This window comes from Ruditapes philippinarum, unplaced genomic scaffold, assembly GCF_026571515.1.
Source record: "Ruditapes philippinarum isolate M1 unplaced genomic scaffold, ASM2657151v2 ctg3625_1_1_1_1, whole genome shotgun sequence".
In the NCBI taxonomy this organism is placed as follows: Eukaryota; Metazoa; Mollusca; class Bivalvia; order Venerida; family Veneridae; genus Ruditapes; species Ruditapes philippinarum.
In genome coordinates, this window is record NW_026866620.1 from 63511 (window position 1) to 91408 (window position 27898).

Below are 27898 nucleotides of genomic sequence, written 5' to 3' on the forward strand. Positions count from 1 at the left end.
CTCACCGTGATGCTGGAGCTACGAGATGCACAAACTTCAGTAATTAAAGTCATTCATTCCCATTTAGCCGCCTTTAACGATCACGCAGTAAAAAAAACAGTTGCTGCAATTCGCATGCCTTAATCCTAAAAGGCGACCCCATAGTCACAAGGGAGAAACTGTACGTAACTTTGCGATACCTTTATGTGTAAACTGAATGTATACACCATGATTGTATGATTCGTCTTTCTTTGCAATTATTACTTTGCTTATTTTTTCAATTATCTATGAAATCAATGCATCAGTTTACATGTATAATTGAGCAATTAAATTTATCTTGTATTAGTTTAAAATATGCATCAAAGCTCGATAAAATAGGTTCTTGCAATTGATAGTAAACATTTTGGAGTGACCCGGGAATGGTTTGACTTTGGAAAACACGATTTTGTTAAGAGACAGAGACATTTGTCACCTTGACCCTCCTTTATTTTTTACATTTTATGTTAATGGAAATAATGCTACTAATCAACCACGCTTGATATTTCATTCCAAGGTTCTAGTTTTTGGAGAAAAAAAGGAATTGTTGATATGATTGTTTTTATTAGAAACATATTCCACAAACACAAATCATCAGTGGATCTCAACAACTAGTATTGCTGCTTTCATAAATAAAATTTTCTCGTTCCAAATGACATTTGTTTCATGTTACTCCGGTGTATTAAGCCATGCTTTTCTCACTTAAAACACTAAGAACATAATTACATAAAATAGTTATTTTATAAATCTGGTAAAAAGACGTTTAATTTCTTGTAGATTAGCCTCGCTGAACAGCAAATATATCCAAGGATTGGTACAACTGTTCAAACTTGCTAATAGCAGGATTATTGTGTAGGCTGCACCTGAAACGACAAAAAGAAAAAAATATAATTGAGCCGCGTCACGACAAAACCAACGTAATGCGTTTGCGACCAGCATGGATCCAGACTAGCTGCGCATCCGCGCAGTCTGATCAGGATCCATGCTGTTTGCTTACAAACTCTATAACCAGTATAGAAACCGACAGCGAACAGCATGGACCCTGATCAGACTGCGCGGATGCGCAGGCTGGTCTGGATCCATGCTGGTCGCAAACCCATTATGTTGGTTTTGTCATGACCCGGCTCATATTTAGTTAAATGGGTCTTAAGTAGTAGAACAGAGAGGATTACTGGATGGTGTGATTCGACTCAAGTAACAAGAAATGGATTACAACAATAACCATATTCCTATATAAAATAACACTTGACATTTTATAATATTCTTCAGATAAAATAGAAAACATGCCAGATTTCTGAAAATAGCAGTTTGCGATCATGTGCTGATTAATGTTGATAGTCTACAATTGGTAAATAAGTATTTCAAATGATGATAAAACACAATAGATATGTATCAATTTGATATTCTTATAACATATTGCTTGAATAATAATATTTTCTAGAACAATTTAATATCTGCTTTATAAAGCTGCACATTTGTAACGTCGCTTTTCATTGAATAAAAAAAATTGTGACGTTTTTATAGTTTTATTATATACACGGTTGCTGTCAATTTACGAAGAAATCACACTTTTTCTGTAAAAAAGTAAAGTAAGTTTGCAGTATTATAAATTCTTTTTAAATATTCCTGACAGGTAATATAGTCGTGTTTGTAATATAATCCTTGCCAAAACATCTTCATAACTAATACATTGTAAGATAAATATCATTATTTAATATGTAAATTATATCATGTATCTCACACTTGCAAGCAACATTCATGTTTTATTTTCTCACGGTTTGTTCTTATGTCTAAAATAAAATACTTTATGTGTAAAATAAAATACTATCAGCGTAATTATTTATTGTATTACACACCACCCATTATAGACCGTTACACATTAAGAATATTTTGCCTTACTATTTTCAATCTGTGAAAGAGAAATGAACATTTAGTTAAGGTTAGAGTAAGTGTTTCTTAACTATTGCAAAGTATAAGATTAAATGACTATGTAAAGATTTTATTTATATATCAAAGGATGTGAAATAAACGAAATATAAACTATGTACATTTAATATATCAAACATTTATGCATATTAAATAGTTGTGACTATTTTATCAAACTTACCTGCTTTATGTTTTAAAGCACATTATACCTAGAAAATCCTTATTTTTCTAATTCTTAAGCAATGTTGAACATGTGTTAAATTATGTTTAAATTATGGGTTAATTGCATGTTAGATGTTTTTAAAAGTAGTGATGACCGTGCAGTTATGTGTCATTAAGGAAGCAATTGAAAACGTAAAAAAAGTAGTATACTGGCTTCTATACAAAATAATTATTCACTATCATTATATCAATTGTCATCAGAACTACAGTTGCAGAAGATAGTAAATTAGATCTAGTATGTTTTAGGAAACTGAACCAAAATAACAAAAATAAATAGTTTTTGAAAAATAAAAATTATAGAATTGCTGAGGCAAAATGGGTCTATAAGATACAATCAATTGTAATATTTAAATGGAATGAAAGAATGCGAATACAAAATCTTAGAGAGTCACTTGAATGGTATTTCAATATTTGACATTTGGTTTTTATTAACATTATAAAACAAAGCGCCAGTTCAAGTGTATATAAGGTTGTATGGTTATAAAAACCAAATAACATTAGTACTTTCAATTAGTATTCCATTTTACATGAATAAACAATACTTAATGCGGATTTCGAAATTACTGCAAAAATAGGAACGTTAAATTGATCAATTTTTATGTAAAAAAGAGTTGGGCAGTTTGTTGTTGTTTTTCGATTGTCGGCAGTTCTTTTTATATGTTGGCCTTAACATTCCACGTTATCAACTATTTGTCGGCCACGATTATAATAGTCAATAGTTAGCAAAATTACCTAGTGACAATAGTTTAGTTTAAACTTATTTTTTTTCCTTTAATTTTTTACAAGATGTACAATGCAATTATATAGAAAAACAAGAACGTGTTTGAAACACAAAAATAGTGACAATAGAAATAACCCATGAGACCAGTGCAGAACAAGATTAGTTGGCACATCCAATCCGTCTGATCATGGACGGTACGTTCCGGTTTCCAGTCCGTACTTTAATGATAGTTGGTTTTAAACAAATTGATTTATGGACAAGTCTTTTTAAAGGCACATTCAAACTTGAGTTTTATAACGTGTAAATAATGGGTTTAGGGCATATTATATGCATACACCTAAAACAATGTATAACTAAATGTAAATATAATTACATGTATTATTAAATTATTTAGGAAAAATATAAACAAAGTAGCATTGTGTCTTCCACAAAAATATTTAGCTACTATAACTATACTAATTGCCAAAGGCTAAAGAAGCAAAAGATTGTTCATGTAATTGGTCAATGAGTAACTTCTTTTAATACTAAAACAGGGCACCACAAATTAAAATATTTTGAGAAATAAAATTAAAATCATTTCTGGGTCAAAATGGGCCTTAAAGAAATTCCTCTGGTAAAGAATTCATTATCAAGAGATAGACTTTGTTAAGCAATGCAATCATTTCGTAACCTTAGAGCAACAATTGCTTAACTCCTATTAAAACTTATTAATTACTTTATCCGTTACTGCACTAAGGTGACGATTTGTTTTGTTAAGCTTCTTTTGTGTTTCTACGAATTCTTGATTTGTATTTTACTATTATTTGTTTCGCAGCCGTCTTTTTCTTTGTTGCTGCTCCCTGTGCAATAAAACTTTCAAAATACTACGTTTCTTAATCAGCGTCTAAACTCATTATTTTGTACAGCTAGACTAAGTCTTGTACCAAGTTAATTGTTTGCTTGCTAAGCGAAGATTATTCTAAGATGGTACAAATAGATAATTTACTTTGCGTTTTAAGCAATAAGTCTTTGATTGTCTGACATTCAATTACATTAATTAAAAGAGAAAATCGCGGCAATATGTCAAACACAAATGGCGTGTTTTAGTAAAACATATAGACGTGTAAGTTTCCAAGATAATTCTGGACCGAAATGTCGAAATATCTTTAAAGAAAGTTTTTCAATAAACAGCATTTGGGTTTTGACTTAATCTAATTGAATATTTAACTAAATTAACGCAAATAACAAATCACAAATAAGATTCTACAAATGCCATTTTTTTCCATTTCCATTTATTTTTTACACAAAGAGTTTTTTTCGTGTTCATTACAAAATATATGAAACGAAACATATACATATTTATAGACTCTAGTATAAAATGGACACTGTTTTTTCCCACTACTTGTTATTTGTTTAGAAATGTTTGTAAGATTAGTGTTTCGGATAGTGGTCAAAATTCAGATTGTGCAGCAGAATCTAAGCTGTATATATGTGATCTCTATCTGCAATGTATAATCTATTCAAAATCTCTAATACTTTCCCCATATCATTGAATCTTTATACCACTTTTCATGATAACATTATTGCGAAACTAAAAGCATTGAATGGAAACTTATATTTATTTTCTATTTTTTTCCTCCCATCAGTCCTTCATAGATTTATCAATCACTTATACGAGATACACAACTAGAAACAGAAATGTCGTTAGCAAATAACTTAATGGAATATTTCAGAAATCTAGACAAAGATAATTTGATGAGTAAATCGAAAGTCCGTCAAGGCTCACGATGTTCTTTGCTTTTTCAACTTGTACTGATAGATAAAGATGTAAAATTATCAAATATTCAGAATAGAATTTTGGCTATTCACCTCTTACAGTATGACATTCTGCCATTGAATTTCACAAAGAAAATCATGTTAATTTGTACAAAAAATTACTTCTATGTATACTATAAATATATCAATTTAAAGTTCGAAAGAGTGACACAATCTTTGTGGGTCTTGTTGTTTTTGCAGTTGTTGCTGCTGCTTTTCTTTTCTATTTTAGTCAGTTGTTTAACATGTTGACCTGTTGTCAACTGCCATTAAAATAGTCTATCTTTTATAATACAACATAGTGTCATTAGAATTAACCCATGCGACCAGTGCAAAACAAGATCTGTGGGCACATCATATCCAATCCGTCTGATCATGGACGGTACGTTTCGGTTACCAGGTCGTACTTAAAATATGGTTGGTATTATACAGATTGAATGATTGCCAATTTTTTTTTTGCACATAATACTTCAGAAATGAGTAAAGCTTTCTTTTTTAAAACGGGTCAAACCTGAGTTTTATAACATTTGAATAATGGGTTTCGGGTATGTTAGATGCTTATCACCTGGATAAATTACTAACTGTGAATTTATTCATCATTTATATAGAAAAAATGTGAACAAAGATATTTTTGTCTTCCATACAAAATATTTAACTACTATAACTGTACTAATTTTTGAAAGCTTAAAAAGAAAAGAAAAAGATTATTCATGTTATTGGTCAATGAATGACTTTTTTGTTAACTATAACAGGACACCAAATACATATATAAAAACTGTAACAATGCCATCAAGGAACATTTCGTAACCTTAGAGCAATAACTGCTTAACTCCTATTAGAATTAATTAAGGACTTAATCTGTTACTGCACTAAGGTGACAATTTGTTTTGTTAAGCTTCTTTTGAGTTTCTACGAATTCTTGATTTGTATAATTTTTTTTGTTGCTGCTCCCTGTGCAATTAAACTTTCAGAAACTACGTTCTACGTTTCTTAATCAGCGTCAAAACTAATTATTTTGTACAACTAGACTAAGTCTTGTAGCAAGTTAATTGTTTGCTTGCTAAGCGAAAAAGATACTAAGATGGTACAAATAGATAATTTACTTGACGTTTTTAGCAATAACTCCTTGATTGTCTGTCATTCAATTACATTAATTAAAAGAGAAAATCTTGGCAATATGTCACACACAAATGGCATGTTCAAGTAAAGCATATAGACGTGTAAGTTTACAAGATATGTCTAAACCGAAAGGTCGAAACGACTTTTAAGAAAATCTATCAATAAACAGCCTTTGAGTGTTGACTAAATCTTATTTAATTTTTAACAAAATATAACTCAAATAACAAATACGAATCTATAAATGCAATGTGTTCCATTTCCATTTATTCTAAATAAAACGGTTTATTTTCACTACAAAACATTTGTAACGAAACACAATTATAAAGTTTTTTATGGCTCAAATGATAGAAAATGGACATAATCTTTATTTTCAAATACATGTTATTTGTCTAGAAATTTCTGTCAGATAAGCATTTCGGATGACCGTCAACATACAGATTGTGCTAATCTTTTACCGATAATTTAAGGCAATCTATATCTGCAATGTTAATCTATTTCAAATCTCTAATTCTTTCCTCTTATCATTGAAGCTTTATACCACGTTTCCTGATAAAATTATTGCGAAACTAAATGCATTGAACGGAAACTTATATTTATTATATATACTTTTCCTCCTGTCAGTCCTTCATAGGGGCATCAATCACTTATGCGAGATACACAACTAGAAAAAGAAATGTCGTTAGCAAATAACTTAATGGAATATTTCCAGAAATCTGGACAAAAGATAATTTGATAAGTAAACTGAAAGACCGTCCAGGCTAACGGTTGGGTTTTGTAACCAATACATATTCTTTGTTATTTCATTTCGGCTTGTACTGATAGAGATAAAACATAAAATTATCAAATATTAAGAATTGAATTTCGGCTATCGCCTCTTTCAATATGACATTATGTCGTTGAATATCTCATAAAATTCTGCCGTTGAATATCTCACAGTATGCCGTTGAATATCATATTATAATTTGCCGTTGATTCAATGGCTCATTAGCCACACAAAAAAGTATTCTGTGAGAACGCAATATTGTGCATATTAAACAGTTCTTAGCAAGTCCACTAAATGATCTCTTTTTTTTAATCAAAACATAATTATAAATTATTCCGAAGCCATTGTGAAACTAGTAGTTTCCAAAATTTAAAGAAAAACAGAAAATTGCAATTGTGTGAAATGACTTCATAATATGATCATTAAAGTTCCTTGAATGTTAAAGAGTCGTTGAGTCCACTATATTTCGAACAGAAATAGAAAAAATGACTCTTATCAGAACGCCCAAAAACATCAAATGGAACACAGAAATCCTTTTAGTCGCAAGCTTGCCTAACATACTTTGACACTTAAAAATGTATACAGCTATACGTATATTGGTTTCTTGCAAATATGTAGAATTGTTTGTTAATTTCCTTGTAAGGAAATAGCGAATTCTAAAATAATTACTGAATGGTTCATATTCAACATACAATAGCAGTATTATATTTCATTCCTGAACATTTACTTTCCTATTTACCTCCTTTATTCAAACATTTGATCTGACTACTCTTACAATGATCGAGCAAAAGCTTATGGAAACAATACAATGTTGCCGCTTTTATGTTTTCTATAAACAAAAATGTATGGGTTAAAGCTATTGTTCACAACCGATTTTTCAATCGTTTTTATGCGTATTTTCGAAGTTGTAACAGTGGCAATTTGTTTGTAACCCCGGTGCTAGGGGCGTAAGTATTGGTGCAATTTTTTCATTATCCCTCATGCGCAGTACAGACTCAATAACACCAAGTCTGCAATTTTCGTGTACTTTTGAACAAATTTTGTACTTCGTGTTGACTGATAAGAGGGAGGGATCACCACTCCTCCAGATGTGTGTCCGAAATGTCAAAAAGGCAGTAGTTTTGTAAATGTGTCTAATATAATTAAAATAGACACAATTATTGCAAGGATTCGAACTTGGAAATCTGTTGTTAGCTATAACGATTATTTACATTATCATATATTTTTATTATAAAAACTAGAAGTATATCAACCTTTCATTACTTTTCTGCCTCTGTATACTCTTATGATGACTTAGTTGCAAGTTCTTTTCATATTTGATTGACTCTATCTGATAAAGGGAGGTGTCTGTCTGGGAACTCCACTAACGACAATCATTTTCAGACAATGATTCCAGCGATTTATAAGGAAACTTGACGGCTACTTTCAAATATTTATGAGACCTAACCGCTCATTCAGAGATGATTTATGCATATCATACACAATATGTTGTATTTGCAAACATTGGTGCAATTTGTTCTCCACAATCAGTATATTACGTCATAATAACATTCAGAGCTAAAAGTAGCAAAGCTCACTTTAATGAAGGATAAGCAATTTTTGACATTGAAAATTAGTAAAACAATCCAAGAACACCTAATCACATGAATTTAATATTGTTTCATTCATAAACTTTATTATCTAATATCATCCAATCATTTTTTATTTGGTTCATGTTATACCGGTAATCACATACCCGTGCCGCTTTTACGACTCTGTAAAAATGGTATTGCACTGTCGTGCATTTACTTCGACGAGACGTTATTTGCGTAATATAAACAAAGTAAAGATGCGTTGCACTCAAAGCGCGTTAATGAAAATGTGATAATGTTATTGTTATCAGTTTTTATTTTGGATTTGTAATAAAAAGACTTTTATATTTTTTGGTAGGTTTATTTGTAAATTTTCTGAACTAAACTCGTTGAAAAAAGTAACTTTATGCTTGCCAGAGGATCGCATAAAATAATTTGATTCAACTTGTTCAATATATTCAGTATTGAATAATACACTCATTCAATATCTTCTATACATTAAGTCATCTAATTCCATACAGAGACACCTAAAGAAAATAATCGCATGAGAAATAGCAATTTTATAAATCTGCTAAAAAGACGCTTTATTCCTTGTCTCGCTGAATACCAAATATAGCCAAAAGAGTGGTACAACTGTTCAATCTTGCTAAAAGCAGGATTATGATGTAAGCTGCATATGAAATAACAAATAGAATAGGTCTTTTAGTTAAATGGGTCTGAAGTGATAGAAAAAGAGAGGATTACTGAAAGATATTATTTGACTTGAGTGACAGGAAACGGATTACAAGAATAATCAGTTTAATATAAAGAAACATTTGACACTTTAAGAAGATCACGATAGCATTATTCCGAAAAAAATAGTCCACCTTTTACTTTAAGTGCCATTATGCCCACGTTATGGTATAAAGTAAGTGAACAGGTGAAAATAACAGGCGATGTTTTACGAACGCGTAAAATGGCTGCAAAGGTAATGGTCAAATGTGCACTGCAGAACTTTAGAAGAGCCAAATAAAATACTACATAATGAATGTCTGTTTAGATTTGCGCAGTTGTTGAAATTCAAGGGAAAGGGAAAGCGTTATGGCATGAAAATTTCATTATGTCAGTACTAGTAGTACTAGTAGTGACAGGATTGGTACGGTTTAGTCAATGTCGTTATGTGCCAGGAATCCGACACCATATTCCTGTCAAATTAGTTTTGTCCAAACGCGAAACAACTCCCCTTTAGGTGCAGACAACGTGCTTACACATGATTTAATTTAAGCCTGGTTCCACGATATTAAAGCTCGGTGAACTACAGACAGTTGCACAGTCCATTATTTGTATACGGAGATAAGCCAACATTATCTTTTCTTTTGAGAAATCTAAAATTGGTCATGAAGTGAAAAACTGATTTGTGAATATGTTTTTCTTGGCCACTCCAAAAATAAATCGTTTCATTCCGCAGTAAATCACGCGTCTATTTCGCAATCACATATGACTCGGTTGCTAAGCATCCGAAAAAGTTAACATTTGCCATAATTAATAAAAATTTCATAATATTCTTCGCATGAAAAAAACTCACATGGGCAAAGGAATTTCTGTAAATATCCATCGGAATTTACCAGTAACTGTCAATGTATAAAACGGCTTCAGCTTTTAAATTATGTAAGCAAATTTATATTTTATACTAATCATTTTCCAAAATCAACTGTTGGTCAATCACCATTTCAAAGAGTAAGTCTTTTGAAATATATAATAGTCAATGCAGCTCAACTTGACAATGGAAAAATGAGCATAATGTCACTTTAAAAAGGCTGTATTCTAGCATTATCAGCATTATTAAATGGCCTATAATTGAAAATCCTCTCAACGCTTTAATCTAACTTCTCCACATCCCTCCCGAGGCGTGCACATCGTGGAGAAGACACTGTATGTCAAGTCATCCAAGTATTCAGAGATGTTTGATTGACTTGATAAGAGTCTTTTTGTGAGACATGATGCCCGAGTCTGCCATGTCGGTTCCCGAGCCACTGTACACAGAACAGGCTTAGAAAGAGTTGTCAATGATGTGAACTCTAAGACCGGAGTACATTTCTTATGGTTTTTTTTTAATATTCTTCTCTTTTAAGTTCCGCAGTTCATCCTTGTAGCATTTTTTAATTTTATGTTTTTAGATCTAACTGGAACACATTTAATATAATATTTATTATAAAGTGTGATTGTTGTAGAAAAAGTTATAACACTTCATCACCGCCGGTTCATTTTAACATATAAGATACAATTAAATACAATATCTACTTGAATGAATTGACATGAAAATATTTCAAAGAACGTCACGGAAGGACGCTTATAATCAATGATATTGAAAAATTTCACACAGGGTTAAAATTGAAAATTTTCCTATACTTGTGTAGATAGGGAGTATGCAGGCAAACTGTCAAAACAACTTTACATTTAATTATTTATGTTTTCGACTATATATTCAACTTAACATGAATTAATAATATCCTACGTGATGTATGGGATATTATGTTGAACTGTATAAAATGAGTGTGACAACATTAGTATACTGAAAGGGTAATGTTTTATTTACTTATAATTTTCTGAACAATAAGTAGTCGATCACTATTATATGGTCAAACTTTTGTGATATAAAGCATTTTCAGTTTTGCGAAACATTAATTTTATTTCACATTTCCTCGTATCGTATCCTGCTTGTGGCAACAGAATTTATACAGGAGACCTGAGAAGAACAAGATAAGATAGAACATTCGTGATGTCTGACCATGGTTTGCACTTTTCGGTTTTTAGTCATTTCGAAATTCAATTACTACATTTTCCCTTAAAAGACAATGGTTTTGTCCCAATTAGGATATTGACAAACCTAGTAAGTTAGGGATTCAACTTAAAGACAAGAATATGTCATTAAGCTTACGACATGTGTTGCTTTGTTCAAGATGTATGTGATACCGTGTTATTTTTTTCGTATTTAGTCTAATTATGGCGTTTGTTCACAGACGTTAGGGTCGACACGTTAGACTTCATCGACTGACAAGTCCAATGATAAATAGGGAACATATTGTCGAGTTAATTACTGCAGCAAATTTGTCAAGAAACACATGTTTCATAAACTTCGTCCAGTGCGTTTTTTTTGTAATTTCGCAAATTATAAGCTTCACAACTTCATTTACAGCAAGACTTTCAACATACATGTTTCCTAATCATTCTCCAAACTCATTATTTTTGTGCAGTTACAAATGAAGTGATAAAACTAAGTTTATTATATTTTGCTTGCTAAGCTCAGAATGTACCACGATTGTACAAACAGAGAATTTACTAGGCGTTTAAAGATTTACAAGAGATGTTTTTCTATTATTCAATTAACTTAATTAACAGAGAAGTTCTTAGAACTAATAAACGTTAAAACGACACGTTAAAGTTCAAAACTACACGTATGTGAAGAATTTGAAATGATTTTCTTACAACATCTATAAATATTTATCAATTCCAGGTTAACTGAAAACTTTGAATGAAAATATATATCTTATTTTCATTTACATGGAACTTTCCTTTTTGCTCCTCCAAGTTCTTTATTTATGGTATATATGGCATCAATCACTTCCGTAAGATACAAAATAAGAAAAAATGCTAACAAAGAGCCTAATGGATTAATCCAGGCATGTAGACACAGATACATTGATAAGTAAATTAAAAGTCCGTCTAGGCTAATAGTTAGTTTTTTTTTTAATTTTCAAAAACAGTTTTGCTATTTAATTCGTGATAGCATTAATATATCATAATAATTGTTAAATAAATAATATCATTCCCTTACAACACATATTACACCATTTTTTTGCATAAATCATAACATTTGTCTTCTTGTATTTACTTATTAATAAAATAACCAAATTAATGTTTCTATTTTTTTTCTTATTTTTATTCTGTACCATTGTTGTACTTGAAAATATTGATACTTATATCTATGGCAAAGTAATATTGAAAACTATTCAAGTTTGAGAAAAAAATATTCAATTTTTAACTGAATACATTTATGATTAGAATTATCGAAGGCACACAATTGTACAAGAAAAATGCAAACCTATCTTGGAATGATAAGAAATAAGAAAAAAATGTGTTAAATATATGGAATTTAGTATGTCTCTGGTGACATTTTTGATTCTTAAATTACCGCGATTATATTATCCAACAAGAAATCGTTTAGCTGAACTGTGATTAATGCAATATTTCTTAGATTGATTTATTATGAGATAAACTGTTAAAAAAACATTACAAGTTTGACTTTCAGAAATTTCTAATGGAATCATCTATCAAATTAATGTAAAGGTTATGGTACAATCATTCAAAATTATTTTCTGAACAAACATTTCGTTTCCTGCATTAATATCTTAGCAAACTCAATCATGCAAATGAAGCCTTAAAAAGAAAGAAAAGTTTTTTTTACACTGTTTTCCATTATCATATTAAGAAGTATCGTAAGAATTCGAAATTGATAGTTGTAGATAAAAAAAGGAAACGAGCAATAGAAAAATATTAAAGATATTTTATGAAATATTAACTAAAGCCATTAATCTATATATAAGATACAATTGTAGAAATTAGAAATTTTCTGTAACATGTTAACGATCAATTTGTCTCGTAAATAATTGACTTTGTGAACTGTTGCTTAGTTGTTATAAAAAGTACATAGTGAAGCTGGTATATGGTATTTCCAAACGAAAATAAAGAAAAGAGCAATTATAGAAACAATATTTACATCTCTAAATTGATAACGAAATAATTACTAAAGCAGAATTACGGGAAGTTGTTTATGTTTATATGCATATAGTCATTGGGTCTTTTTTAGATCTTTTAAAAGGTACTAAGTGAAATTGACATATAGTGTAAAAAGGAATGAAGTAGTGGGGTTTTCATTTGTGCGGAGGTCTTTGTCCTGTGTATGTGTCTGTTGGTTGTTTCGTTGTTGTTGTTGTTTTTTTTACGTCGCATCTATACCATTTAGGTAATTTGGCACCGAAAACAGGAAATGGGATTTTTGCTAGATTCGGCAAATTTAGAGCAATACAAGGGGTTAAACCTGCTGGAGCTACGAGATACAAAGTCTCCAGTCATTCGAAACGATCACGCTGGGAAAAACGGTTGCATATCTGATGCCTCAATCCTAAATGTCGATATCTCAGCCACGACTGAGAAGTGGTTCTTAACTTTGCAAAATATTTGTGTGTACACTGAATGTATACACACTGATTGTACGATTCATCTTTCTCTGCCGGGGTTTGAGTTAATTATTACTTGGCGTATTTGTTCAATAATCTATGAAATAGATACATATGTATACATGTATAATTGTTCAGTTAAATTAACCTTAAATTAATTTAAAAATATGCATCTAAATTCGATTAAATAGTTTCTTGCAATACATAGTAAACATTTTGGAGTTCGCTTCTTTGAACTAACCAGTACTGACGTCATGCGTGCAAGCATGGCCGTGACCCGAGAAGGGTTTGAATTTTGAACCTATGATTTGGTTAAGGGGCAAAGACATTTATCCCCTCGAAGCTCCTTTATTTTGAAATTTTATGATAACAGGAAAAGAGTTTCTAATAAACCACGCTTTATATTTCATATCAAGCTCAGGTTTTGGGGACAAAAAGAATTGTTGATATGATTTTATTTATGATTTTATTTATTAGAAACACATTTAACAAACACACATCATCAGTGGACAATAATCCGCACCTCAACAACTAGCATTGCTGCATTTTCTTATTACAAATTCAAATGGCATTTGTATGATGTTACACCAGTGTATTAAGCCATGCTTATCTCACTAAAAAGTACATAATTACATGAAATAGTTATTTTATAAATCTGGTAAAAAGACGTTTAATTTCTTGTAGATTAGCCTCGCTGAACAGCAAATATATCCAAGGATTGGTACAACTGTTTAAACTTGCTAATAGCAGGATTATAGTGTAGGCTGCACCTGAAACGACAAAAAGAAAAAAATATTCAGTTGAACTGGTCTAAAGTGATAGAGCAGAGAGGATTACAGGATGGTGTTATTCGACTCAAGTAACAAGAACTGGATTACAACAATAACATATTATCATTAAATAGCATATGACATTTTATGAAGTCGGAATTATTCAGATAAAAAAATAATTCCAGTCGTATACTTTTGCATGCCGTGCTAAAACGGCCGTAAAATATTAGGTTGCCTAGAAAAAATAAAGAGCAAATTTCTTTGACAAATAATTGGTATCGAGTGAAAAAATAGCAGTTTGCGATCATGCGCTTATTAAAGTAGATAGTCTACAATTGGTAAATAAGTATTTCAAATGATGATAAGAACAATAGATATGTATCAATTTGATATTCTTATAACATATTGCTTGAATAGTAATATTTTCTACAACAATTTAATATCTGCTTTATAAAACGTCGCTTTTCATTGACGTTTTTATAGTTTTATTATATACACGGTTGCTGTCAATTTACGAAGAAATCACACTTTTCTGTAAAAAATAAAAATAAAAGTGTGCAGTGTTATAAGTTCGTTATAAATATTCCTGACAGGTTATATAGTCGTATATAAACGGTTGTTTGCAATATAACCCTCGCCTAAAACTCTGTATTAGTACTAATATAAATATTATTATTTATGCAAATTATATCATGTATCTCACACTTGAAAGCAACATTCAAGTTTTATATTCTCACGATTTGTTATTATGTCTGATATAAAATACTATCAGCGTAATTATTCACTGTTTTGATCACCCATTAAAGACCATTACTCATTAAGAATATGTTGCCTTACTTTTTTTCTAATCCGTGAAAGAAAAATAAACATTTAGTTAAGGTTAGAGTAAGATTTTCTTAACTATTGCAAAGTATTAGAATAAATGACTATGTACAGATTTTACTAACTTATAACAGGATGTGAAACACACGAAATATAAACTATGTACATGTAATATATTAAATATTTATGCATTTTAAATTGTTGTGACAATTTACTTTATGTTTAAAAGCACATTATGCCTAGAAAATCCTATTTTTTTAATTATTTAGAAATGTTGAACATTTGTTAAATTATGTTTAAATAATGGGTTAAATGCATGTTAGACGTTTTTTAGAATAACGTTATGTGTCGTAAAGGAAGCAACTGAAATCAAAGTAGTATACTTGCTTTTATACAAAATAATTATTCACTATCATTATATCAATTGCCAACTGAACTACAGATGCATAAGATAGTCCATATATATTGTTAATTAGTATTTTTTAGAAACTGAAACAAAATATCAAAAATAAATAGTTTTTGAGACATGAAAAGTATAAAATTTCTGAGGCATAGTGGACCTATAAGATACAATCAATGGCAATATGTAAATGGAATAAAACACTACGGTTACAAAATCTAAGAGAGTCACTTGAATAATTCAATATTTGACATTTGGTTTTAATTAACAATATTTAACAAAACGTCAGTCCAAGTGTATATATGGTTGTATGGGGGATAAAAACCAAATAACATTAGTACTTTCAATTAGTATTCCATTTTACATGAATAAACAATACTTAATGCGGATTTCGAAATTACTGCAAAAATAGGAACGTTAAATTGATTCAATGTTTATGTAAAAAAGAGTTCGGCAGTTTGTTGTTGTTTTTTTATTGTCGGCAGTTCTTTTTATATGTTGGCCTTAACATTCCACGTTATCAACTATTTGTCGGCCACGATTATAATAGTCAATAGTTAGCAAAATTACCTAGTGACAATAGTTTAGTTTAAACTTATTTTTTTTCCTTTAATTTTTTACAAGATGTACAATGCAATTATATAGAAAAACAAGAACGTGTTTGAAACACAAAAATAGTGACAATAGAGAAATAACCCATGAGACCAGTGCAGAACAAGATTAGTGGGCAAATCCAATCCGTCTGATCATGGACGGTACGTTTCGGTTTTCAGTCCGTACTTTAATGGTAGTTGGTTTTACACAAATTGAATTATGGACAAGTCCTTTTACAGGCACATTATGCTTCAAACTTGAGTTTAATAACATTTGAATAATGGGTTTAGGGCATGTTATATGCTTACACCTAAAACAATGTATAACTGAATGTAAATTTAATTATTATTAAATTATTTGGGAAAAATATAAACAAAGTAGCATTGTGTCTTCCATAAAAAATATTTAGCTACTATAACTATATTAATTGCCAATGGCTAAAGAAGCAAATGATTGTTCATATACATTGTAATTGGTCAATGAGTAACTTCTTTTACAACTAAAACAGGGCACCACAACTCGAAATCTTTTAAGAAATGAAATTAAAATCATTTTCTGGGTTCCCAAAATAGGGCCTTAAAGAAAATTCCTTTGCGTAAAGAATTTCATTATTCTAGAGAGAGAACTTTGTCAAGATAATGTCATCATTTTCGTAACCTTAGTGCATTAACTGCTTAACTCCTATTAAAACAAATTAATGACTTAATCTGTTACTGCACTAAGGTGACGATTTGTTTTGTTAAGCTTCTTATGAGTTTGTACGAATTCTTGATTTGTGTTTTACGAGCGTACTGTTTTTGTTTCGCAGCCGTCCTTTCTTTTGTTGCTGCTATCTATGCAATAAAACTTTCAGAAAACTACGTTTCTTAATCAGCTTCGAAACTCATTAGTTTATACAACTAGGCTTAGTGTTGTACCAAGTTTATTGTTTGCTTGCTAAGTGTACAAACATATAATTTACTTGGCGTTTTCAGCAATAAGTTTTGTTTGTCTGGCATTCAATTACATTAATTAAAAGAGAAAATCTTGGCAATATGTCACACACAAATGGAATGTTCAAGTAAAACATATAGATGTGTAAGTTTACAAGATATGTCTGAACCGAAAGGTCGAAATGACTTTTAAGGAAGTTTTTCAATAAACAGAATTTGAGAATTGAATAAATATAATTTAATTTTTAACTAAATACACTCAAATAACAAATGACAAATAGGATTCTACAAATGCAATTTGTTCCATTTCCATTTATTTTCAAGAACAGAGTGAATTTTTACTTCAAAACATATGTAACGAAACATTGGTATACAGTTTTTATGGCTCAAATGCTGGAAAATGGACATAATTTTTATTTTCAAATACTTGTTATTTGTCTAGAAATTTCTGTCAGATTAGTTAGTATTTCGGATGACCATCAATATACACATTGTGCTCATCTTTTACCGAAAATAATTTAAGTAAATCTCTATTTGCAATGTATAATCTATAATCTATTTCAAATCTCTTATACTTTCCTCTTTTCATTGAATTTTTTACCACTTGTCATGATAACATTATTGCGAAACTAAAAGCATTGAATGGAAATTTATATTTATTTTATATTCTTTTCCTCCCGTCAGTCCTTTATTGATGCATCAATCACTTATATGAGATACAAAACTAGAAAAAAAGGAATGCCGTTGGCAAATAACTTAATGGAATATTCCAGACATCTAGACAAAGATAATTTGATAAGTAAACTGAAAGTCCGTCAAGGCTTACGGTTGGGTTTTTTGTAACCAATACATATTCTTTGTTATTTCATTTCGGCGTGTACTAATAGAGATAAAATATAAAATTATCAAATAATTCGAATTGAATTTTGGCTATCGCCTCTTTCAATATGACATTATGTTGTTGAATATCTCATAATATTCTGTCGTTGAATATCTCATAATATTCTGTCGTTGAATATCTCATAATATTCTGCCGTTGAATATCATATTATAATTTGCCGTTGATTCAATGGCACATTAGCCACACAAAATAGTTTTTCTGTGAGAATGCAATATTGTGCATATTAAACGGTTCTTGGCAAGTCAATGAAATGATTTTTTTTTAATCAAAACATTATTATTTACTATTCCGTAGCCATTGGGAAACTAGTAGTTTCCAAAATTTAAAGAAAGACAGAAAATTGCAATTGTGTAAAATGACATCATATTTATTGTGAGGAATAAAGTTCCTGAAATGTTAAAGAGTCGTTAAGTCCACTGTATTTAGAACAGAAATAGAAAAAAAGCTCTCTTCAGAACGCCCAAATACATCAAATTGAACACAGAAATCCTTTTAGTCGCAAGCTGGCCTAACATACTTTGGCACTTAAAAATGTATACAGCTATACGTATATTGGTTTCTTGCAAATATGTAAAATTGTTTGTTAATTTCCTTATGAGCAAATAGCGAATTCTAAAATAATTACTGAATGGTTCATATTCTACATAAAATAGTAGCATTTTATTTCATTTTTAAACATTAGTTGTCCTATTTACCTGCTTTATTCAAACATTTGATCTGACTACCCCTACAATGATCGAGCAAAAGTATTGGAAACAATACAATGTTCCGTTTTTATGTTTTCTATATATCAAAAATGTATGGGTATAAACTTCAGTTATAGCTATTGTTCACAACCGATTTGTCAATCCTTTTATGCGTATTTTCGAAGTAATGTGGCAATTTGTTTGTAACCCAGATTTGCGTGGATATACAAAACAGTTTGAAGCTTTATACTGTATTTATTAGTGTTAGTACAAAATCCGTTTTTAATTCCTTATGAATTATTATTTGTATACATTGACTTGAAAGGGAATAAACGTAAATTATACACATAATTAACTTGTGTCTTGAATTAATCTAAATAGGCAATAGAAGGCCATATTTTATTACGCATGGATATATTTATGTACATTATATAATTTATCTTAAACAAAATGAGATACATTACAGTTGTTGACAATAACTTTATTTGTGGTCTTCTGATTTTATTACGGCGTTATATATGGCATCAGAAATAAAATTATGAAAAAGTTATCATCATCATCATCATCATCATCATCATCATCATCATCATCATCATCATTATTATTATTATTATTATTATTATTATTATTATTATTATTATTATTATTATCAATGTTATTTACTTTTAAAAAAAATAACTGTCTGAATTTTACTTACCATGGAATGGCGCCGTTTCATCATACACTGCCCACATTTGTGCCACGAAGAACGGCGACCAGCATAAATTATAGCACAATATTACAGTGAGTGTTAACTTGATGGTCTTTAGCTTTGCTCTTGTTATTCCTCCTCCTGCACGTTTCCTACTTTTTGCAAGTTTTCCTATGTCCGTTCTTTGTGGAATCTGCTCGCGGATATTTGGTGCTCCGGTGAAAAACACGCCACTCGTTAAATCTAATTGCTCCGACTTCCGGTATTTTCTCCCATCATCCAGGCGCTTGGATGAACGAAAACGCTTGGATATTGTTGTAATCCTTTCGCCAACTTTGTTACTTTTCCACACAGCTATACATATGCTTCCATAGCAAAATATTAAAATTAAGGTTGGAATTATGTAAACTAGAACTGTGAATGTTGTGATATAAAACGTTAAAGTCCATTCTGGCTCAAAAGTAGCCCAACAGTCATATATGTCATAAGGAGTGAGTTTATAAGAAAAAATAAAGATTTGTGGAATGCTAAATAGTAAAGAAAGCGTCCAGGCGATTATGACCATTTTGTTCACGATCTTTGAAGAGTATTTCCGGCTAACTAGTGGATGACATATCGCTAAATATCTGTCAATAGCTGTCATAACCAAAATATAGGACGAAGCGTAGATTGTAAGAATCTGAAATATAAGGCAATTGAATTGTTATAAATGTTCAATAAAATTTAAGATGGAATACACTTGATTTATTTCTTTTATCTTATAAATGAATGTTAATGGTGAAACAAAACAATAATTAGTACTGGCATAGCGATCTCATTTCATCTACTCTGTTGTGGTCGGAATTTCAATATACAGTAAAACTAAACTAAAATCTACAAATTTACATTAATATTAAAAATTGATAGCTTGATTAATATGAAAAATTGATAGCTTGATATAATTTATTGCAACTAATATTTTTCTTTCTCTGTTTACATATCGGATATACATGTATATCGGAAACACAATTGCGAATAGCCCGTACAATTACTTGTCCGGTATAAGAAGCGGGCAATGTATGACAAATAGCTTGTAAAGTCACTTTTAGTCAAGGTGAAAGCCAACTGCCCATGGTAACATATTTTAATAGTAATTAAGCAAAGTATCGTTAATAGAAGTATTAAATATGAATACAAAAAATTAAGAGAATTAAAAGAAAATAATCCGGCAAGGCACCAGTGAAAATAGGGAAAATAAATTTCATTGCACTCAAAAATATTTTTTACAATGAAACAATACGGAAAATGAAAATATGCATTGTATTTCATCAAGATTTTTTGATATTTATTTTATGCATTCGTGTATGTATTTTTTTTTAAATATTCCACGCATACTATATTTATACAAAATGCAAAATGGATAAATAAAACTATAAAGATGTGATCAATTTAATTCTAAATTCATGTGAAATTGCTAGTTTAGTTTAATCATATTTTATTGCTAATATATACATGTAAATATACAGAGAAACAAATTGATTTCGAAATAACAAATAGCAAAAGGGTTGGGGCTAAGTATTATATAACTATAATACGCAGGTCTGAGGTATATTTCCTTATGGTGTTATATTTAAATTTATTTTGTGGAAAACTTTTTGGTAATAGTTTAATAGTTTTCGTGTCAGTTAAAATAAATAATTTTAAAAAATGAGTTTTTATTCATTATTAATTACGCAACGAGTTAATAAAGAACGAATTAAATATATATACTAGATTTACCTGCATGTATTTCACGAGCCTACACAATATGTCTCCGCCTTTAAAAACAAAGGTCACATCCCACGCCAGCTGCGGAAGGACGCTCCCGAAGGCCACAAACAGGTCGGCAATGCTTAGATGTAACATTAATAAATGCATACGAGTTAGAGACCCTCTTTTCAACACCAGAGCGCCAAGTACTGTCCCGTTGCCTATCACAGCTAATACAAAAATTACACTTTGAACAATAATCTCGATTTTTGCCAAATTTTCATCTCGTGTAAATTCGACATTACTCGAATTTAGATAATAATCATTAGTTGTATTTACATATGCCATAGAACTGTTTTCGTTTAACACGCTTTCATTTGTTGAATTTTCCATGATTGAATTAACTTACATTTTTATTGCTCTAAATTTGCGTATTGTTTTACAGAATCATTTTTATCCTTTAATATATATTGTAAATGTCTCAATAAGAATAGTTAACTTTAAAATAAAGCACTTAATTAACTAGTGCTGTCTTCCATACTATTTCTTCTTCTACTTCCAGGTAGGTCGCGAGTTGATCGGCACGTGTTTATCTACAACTATTTTTCACATTCCAGTATTTGTCTACAATTAATCCTCACTAGAAACCACGTGCTAACAATTGCTAACAATTTATAAATATGTTACCGTTTCCGCTTTAAAACACAAATAAACCACTTACAATATTGTAATTGTTTTCTATCACTTAACTGTTTGTCTTCAGGGTGATCTGTTTCACCTTAAATATAATGTAACTGGCTTTTTTCAGTCAGTAATTTTTTCAGTATATTCTAGATGTAGAATAAAGAAAAAAATTCAACATATTCGCAAACAAAAGAAAAACTATTGTAACATATCATTTGTAAATGGTTCTTTAATATTCCTTTTTTTTTATTAGAATTTTTATAAAAATTATTACCAAACGTTGAGCAAGTTAACGATGTCCAAAATATCTGTATCTGCATGCCTGTCTGAATTTTGTTAAAGCTTTCAATCGCTGCGACGCTTTAAAAAGGCGTATATGTAAAACACAATATTAACATTAATTAATTCTGTGTCTGTGATAAAATATGTTGTAATAAAAAATGTCTAAAATCAGTCAAACATTACAAATTCATACACAAATATGATCCCTTTTTTACATAAATATCAAAATTTAGATATTTGTCAGAAATGTATTACTGCCCCGGAGACAAGCGCGTCGCTTTTATCTCTGTGAAAAAGTATTGGAAATTATGGATGAAAAGCTCTTCTGTTCGCAGGCTAGCACACACAAACTGCCAAAGTAATATATGATTGATTAAGATTTCTATACTGATACGATATGCTAAATTCCATGTACCAAGATTTGAATAATTCATCCTCATACGCATGATAGGACAATCTGTTTTTATTTACTAATATACTGTAGCGGTCCTTAAAATTATTTTCTTTCTGGTGTTTATGTGGTGTGTCATGTACCTATGGGGGTGCCTGATGATTCGAGTGCTATTGGGTGAACTTCGACGACCTATATACTATGCTATCACTCTTCTTCAATAGGGTTGTGAACCTGGTACCCTCGGAATACCGTACCCCTGCTCTGCAGGAGCTATCCAGTCGCTTACACACGATCTCCCGCATTTATATGCGTAAACTTAGCTGCTCTAAATAAATATAACAAAAGTATGAGCTTTCAGATAATAAAGTTTCCTTGCGTTAATTAAACCAGGTACATGTAGAAACGTGTTCTTTGGCTTTCCAACCACTATAAATCAAGCAATTGCAATAAAAAATAAAATTGATGAAAAATGTTGATACCAGCAAAAATAAGGATGATTATTGTCTACCTTTTTGTCATCGTTAGAAATTTTGTGTGGGTTTTTATTTTTCCAATATATTAGAACCCCCTAGGTGTCTGGTTGTATTTATTGGATTATGATATTTTGTAATTTCACCAGTGACATGAACATTAAACTTACAATTTTGAAAGTAGTGAAATACACAAAGAATGTTTAGAAGGTTCAATTTAGAAAAGAAGTTTAATTTATCACATGTAAATATTGCCGTTACCCGGTTATGACTTAAACCCGTAAACCATTTGTTAAGACGCCGACACTTTAACCATCTGGCCACCGTTCTTATTCAGTTATATTATATAGTGAGAGAAGTAATTATTTATTCATTTTCATCTTTTTTATTATTATTATTATTATTATTATTATTATTATTATTATTATTATTGTTATTATTATTGAAACATTGGATTTGAAGCATGTAGTACAATATGTCTTCGTGCTATCAGAAGAGAAGAGATCTGAGAAATTACGTAAAAATAGACGTCGTATTTTTTAAAGTCAATATCACTTATTGACTGTTACCAGACTGATATTGAAAAAAATAATAGATAGCAAAGCATTTATTTTCCGTTGACTCACAGGTTTGCTGACTTCTGATAATTTATTCACTCAAACACATGTGTACAATATGTTGATTTTCTAATATAATTAATTTAAAACATTAGTTTTCCTGTTGTAAACATATACAGTATAGTTTTACCCAAAAGCTTTTTTTTCCACGTGGCATGAAACACATGGCATACAATACGAGAATTAACTAATTTAAAAGAAAGATCAATGCTGATCACTCAATGTAAATAAATATATAAATCTATTATAAAATTATATTATCATATTAAGTGTATTTGACGAAATTTGTTTTTTTTCTCGATTAATTTCATTAAAATAAAAGTATAAAATATAGTTGTAGTTAAACGTTATTATGATGGATTTATATATAAGTCTATATACGAAGTGACTTGTCTTTTTCTAATAAAAGAACATATGTTATATGCATACTATTCAAAAAAATAGTTTTATTGTACAAAGAATGCATGCCCTTCACTTTCATCGAATCTTATATTGTATTTTATCCGCAATTCCCTGATTATAGAGGGATGAAGCTAGAGAATACAATATGTTTACAAAGTCAATTCAAACGTTTTATGTGACAGCCAAACAAAACAAAAGATCACAGTCCTGCACCGCTACAAAGCCGAAAGTACGAAAACTGCTTAATGTAAAAACTCCGAGTTTACAGAAACGCATAACACTAATCCAAAGGTATTTTGTATAAAACAGAATAAAAGAAAGATGATCTTGGAAATAATCTAAAACGTATGTGAAAGTATAAATCCGCATCAAATCTTATGCAAGATAATCAATGTTTATTATCATTTGGCGGGAAAAAAGCACGCGCTTCATGTAAGTCGTCTGCGAATTGATAAAGGCTTGTTCTGATTAAAATCACGTCGATGTATTCCTCCGTGCGTGTTTTATACTTATGAATTTATATACTTATGAGCTATATTTATAAACTTGTGCAGTCAAGTAAAAAAATAGTTCACATCAGATATATATACTAGTATTTAAAATTCATTTTTATTTCTGCTAAAATAGAAATAATTTGTAATCAAAGTCATCGTTCATTTTCGTTCTCTTGTTACTACTTTAATATTATATTATATTTGTTGAAAAAAACATTGCTTTATAACAGAACAGAATAGAACAGAATGATTATAATCTAATGCATACTGTTAATTAAAGTAGTTTCATTGTTCATACTGTAAAGTTAGCACATAAACAAATAAAAAATATGCTTCAAAAAGACTTATCGTACCATTTTTTTATTTTATTTCTATTTTTTTTTTCATTTTAATCATTTATTTTTTCTAATTTTCTGATTTTTATTTTTATTGTTTTTGTTATTTATTATTATTATTATTATTATTATTATTATTATCATTATCATTATCATTATCATTATTATTATTATATTTTAATTTTTTTTTTTACTGTCGCTGTATTAAAAATAAATTTTATTTGCTCAAAACAAATTACACACGAGCTTCTCATATTTCAGATGCTTTGAAAAACATTTGAAGTAACCGATTGTGTTATTTTTTCATTATTATTTTCTTACGTCAATGAACCGCAAAACAAAACAGGTTTCTAATTTGTCTATGAACAGACTATTTCCCCTCAAATCAGCTTTTGGCAGCTGTCTATAAATACAAATAAACATGTTCAAGTAGTTTTTTAAACATTCACCTTTCAGAATATATTGATATTATTATGTTGTTTACAGATCGTAGATGGAATTGAAGAATTAGCCGCTGGTTCTCTCTAGACATTCTTACTGGCCCGATTGATCTACCATTTATCTCTCTTTCAAGTAAGACAATAAGCCGAAAGGAACATTGTTTCTACAAAAAATTAAATTTAAGAGAAATAAGGTAATCGTTTCATTGATTTTGTCTATTATTATTATTATTTATTTTACTTATTTATTTATTTATGTAGGCAGGCAGACATTCATTCATTTATTCATTCATTCATTCATTCATTATTTATTTATTTATTTATTTATTTATTTATTTATTTATTTATTTATTCATTCATTCATTCATTCATTCATCCATCCATTCATTCATTTGTATACAAATAAAGGATATTAAAGTTTTTTCTATAAAAACAACATCTATTTTCATTAAGTGGTAGGAAAATAGATATTTCATGAGCGACGATAGCCACAAATGAAATATTATAATTTTTGTACCACAATATGAAAATAAATCTTGTATTTATAGAATGAAACTTAAATTTTCTGTTTATCGTATACATTTTTAGGTATGTAAGTTACACTGAATGAAGTTAGTGTTACTATATGGAAGGTCAGCCTGATTAAAAACATTGGAGGTCAGCCTGAGTAAAAACATGGGTGGTTAGACTGAGTCGAAACAGATAAAAGATATGATAAGAATATTTAATTTCAGTTTCATTCACATTATATATACACATACATCATACATTTTACATATCTAATCTACAGTTAACATATAAGTGACCAAACAATTAATGATTTGTAATAGACTACACATGTACATGTATATATTTATATGGACATAAAACACATGTACATTGTAACATCTAAAACCTTAAACTGTCTATGTATAAGTTAACACATGTCTAAAAAATATTAAGATTAGATTTACTAGAATTTGTTCAATAACCTTATGCATGACAATGCATATTTCACAATTTAAATGTAGACACTACACATCTATCATACATATATGAACATGTATATATCTAATATATGATTTGTTAAAAGAAATAAAATTAGTAAAACTGCTTATATAAAATAAGTAAAACTGCTTATCGCCTATGACCTGGAATATAAAAAAGGTTTTCCTATCTTTTAAAATGTTATAACAGGTTTTGGCAGCAACATACATTCATTTATCGTTACTAAGAGTCAAAATTAGTTTATCATTGTCTAACATATTATCATACATTACATCTGATACATCATTTAAAGCTGAGACTAAAACAGCCCTGGCTTCATCATATAAAGGGCAATAAAAAAGAACATGTTTTCCATCCTCAAGAGCACCTTTGCAGTTAAAACAGCATCTTTTATCTAAAGATAAAATTTCATATCTTCCAGTCTCTTATCTGAGAGGGGCTACACCACATCTTTTAGTATATCCTGATCTATATTGAAGACGTATATTCTTAAAAAGTATTTTGCAGTTTAAAAATCTGACTTAAATAATCTATATGTTCTGAGTTTGTTACCACAATTTCCTCTAACGGACTGATCCCTACCAAACATATATTTCCATTTTTTTTCTAACTCAAACAATTTGGACTCAATCAAGGATATTGCAGGCTTTGCATTCCCGATTTGTTCATTCATTGAGTATTCACTATCAATATCTTTCGCCAATTTCAACATTCTACTGAACTGTTTCTAACATTAACATTCCTTGACCACATGAAAATGATTTTGGTTTTTCCTATAATTTGCATATATCAAACTATAAAATACTGTCTTAAGACTGAACCCCAAAGTCGACTCTCCATTAATTGTTGCAATGGGAGCGTACCTTCCAACCCCCCAAAAATAACGCATGACTCTATTTTGAACAGCATTTTTACATGAAAAATTCCTATCTTCTGAGATCAAACCAAGTGCCTTTGAGGCTGACATACCAACATTCTTTACAATTTTTCTAAAAATTCATTTTAAAACAATACCAAGATATTTATAACTATGGACGTATTCTAATACATTTGAGTTTACTCTAAATACGTGATCAGATCGTTGCATACTATTTATTCGAAAGTGTATTCTATTTGACTTTTCACAATTCTCAGTCATCTTATTGTTGAAGCACCAATTTGACACATGATCTAAGATTAATTGCAAATCATCAGCATTTTCGGCTAAGACAACAACATCGTTTGCATGCAAAAGAATACTTATTTTGCCATTATCGACTTTGATAGCTTTATCTATGCTATTCATCAAAAGGTCTGAATCATTTATATACAAGTTGAAAAACATTGGAGGCAGGGGTCCCTGTTTTAATCCAAAATTTATATCAAACCAATGGGAATCAAAACCATTTAGACGTACACAACATTTAACATCCTTATATAATGATAAAATGGCATGAGCAAGTCTTCCCTCAAGTCCCAAATGTCGAAACTTTTCCCATAAACAATTTCTATCTAACATATCGTATGCCTTTTTAAAATCAATAAATGATGCAAAAGTAGGAAGCCTTTTTAATTTACGAATTTCAATAATAGTGGTAAGTGATTGTATCCGATCTACTGTACTTTTACCTTTACAAAAAGCATTTTGTTCATTACAAATAGAGTTATTATCTTCACACAATTAGTCAAAATACTGCAGTAGATTATGTACATAAAGTTAGTTCCTTATTCCTTTATCCTTTTTTATTTTATATAAATACTAATTCTGCTGTTCCTTATTAAGATTTGAATAAGGAATCAGGAACTAGTTCCCTATTCCTTATTCAAAAAAGGAATGAGGAACTGATTCCTTATTCCTTATTTGAAAAAGGAATAAGGAATAGGGAACTACTAGTAACTTTATGCTCATCAGTAGATTTTATACATGCAGGGAGCCAGTGTGA

General features: G+C 29.9%; 1 protein-coding gene across 2 annotated transcripts; it reads right to left on the bottom strand.

Annotated features, from left to right (window-relative positions):
• Positions 1-619: 619 nt before the first annotated feature.
• LOC132733094 (cephalotocin receptor 1-like) lies at positions 620-21710 on the bottom strand. 2 transcript variants are annotated; one of them, XM_060719689.1, is made up of 3 exons: positions 20902-21710; positions 19150-19822; positions 620-878 (listed from the first exon to the last, which is right to left on the bottom strand). In XM_060719689.1, the coding sequence occupies exons 1-3, from the start codon at positions 21262-21264 to the stop codon at positions 751-753; spliced, it is 1164 nt and encodes a 387-aa protein (XP_060575672.1). In that variant the 5' UTR covers positions 21265-21710; the 3' UTR covers positions 620-750. The 2 variants fall into 2 exon arrangements, with proteins under 2 accessions (XP_060575672.1, XP_060575673.1); XM_060719690.1 differs by lacking the exon at positions 620-878 and adding an exon at positions 13908-14117.
• Positions 21711-27898: the final 6188 nt, after the last annotated feature.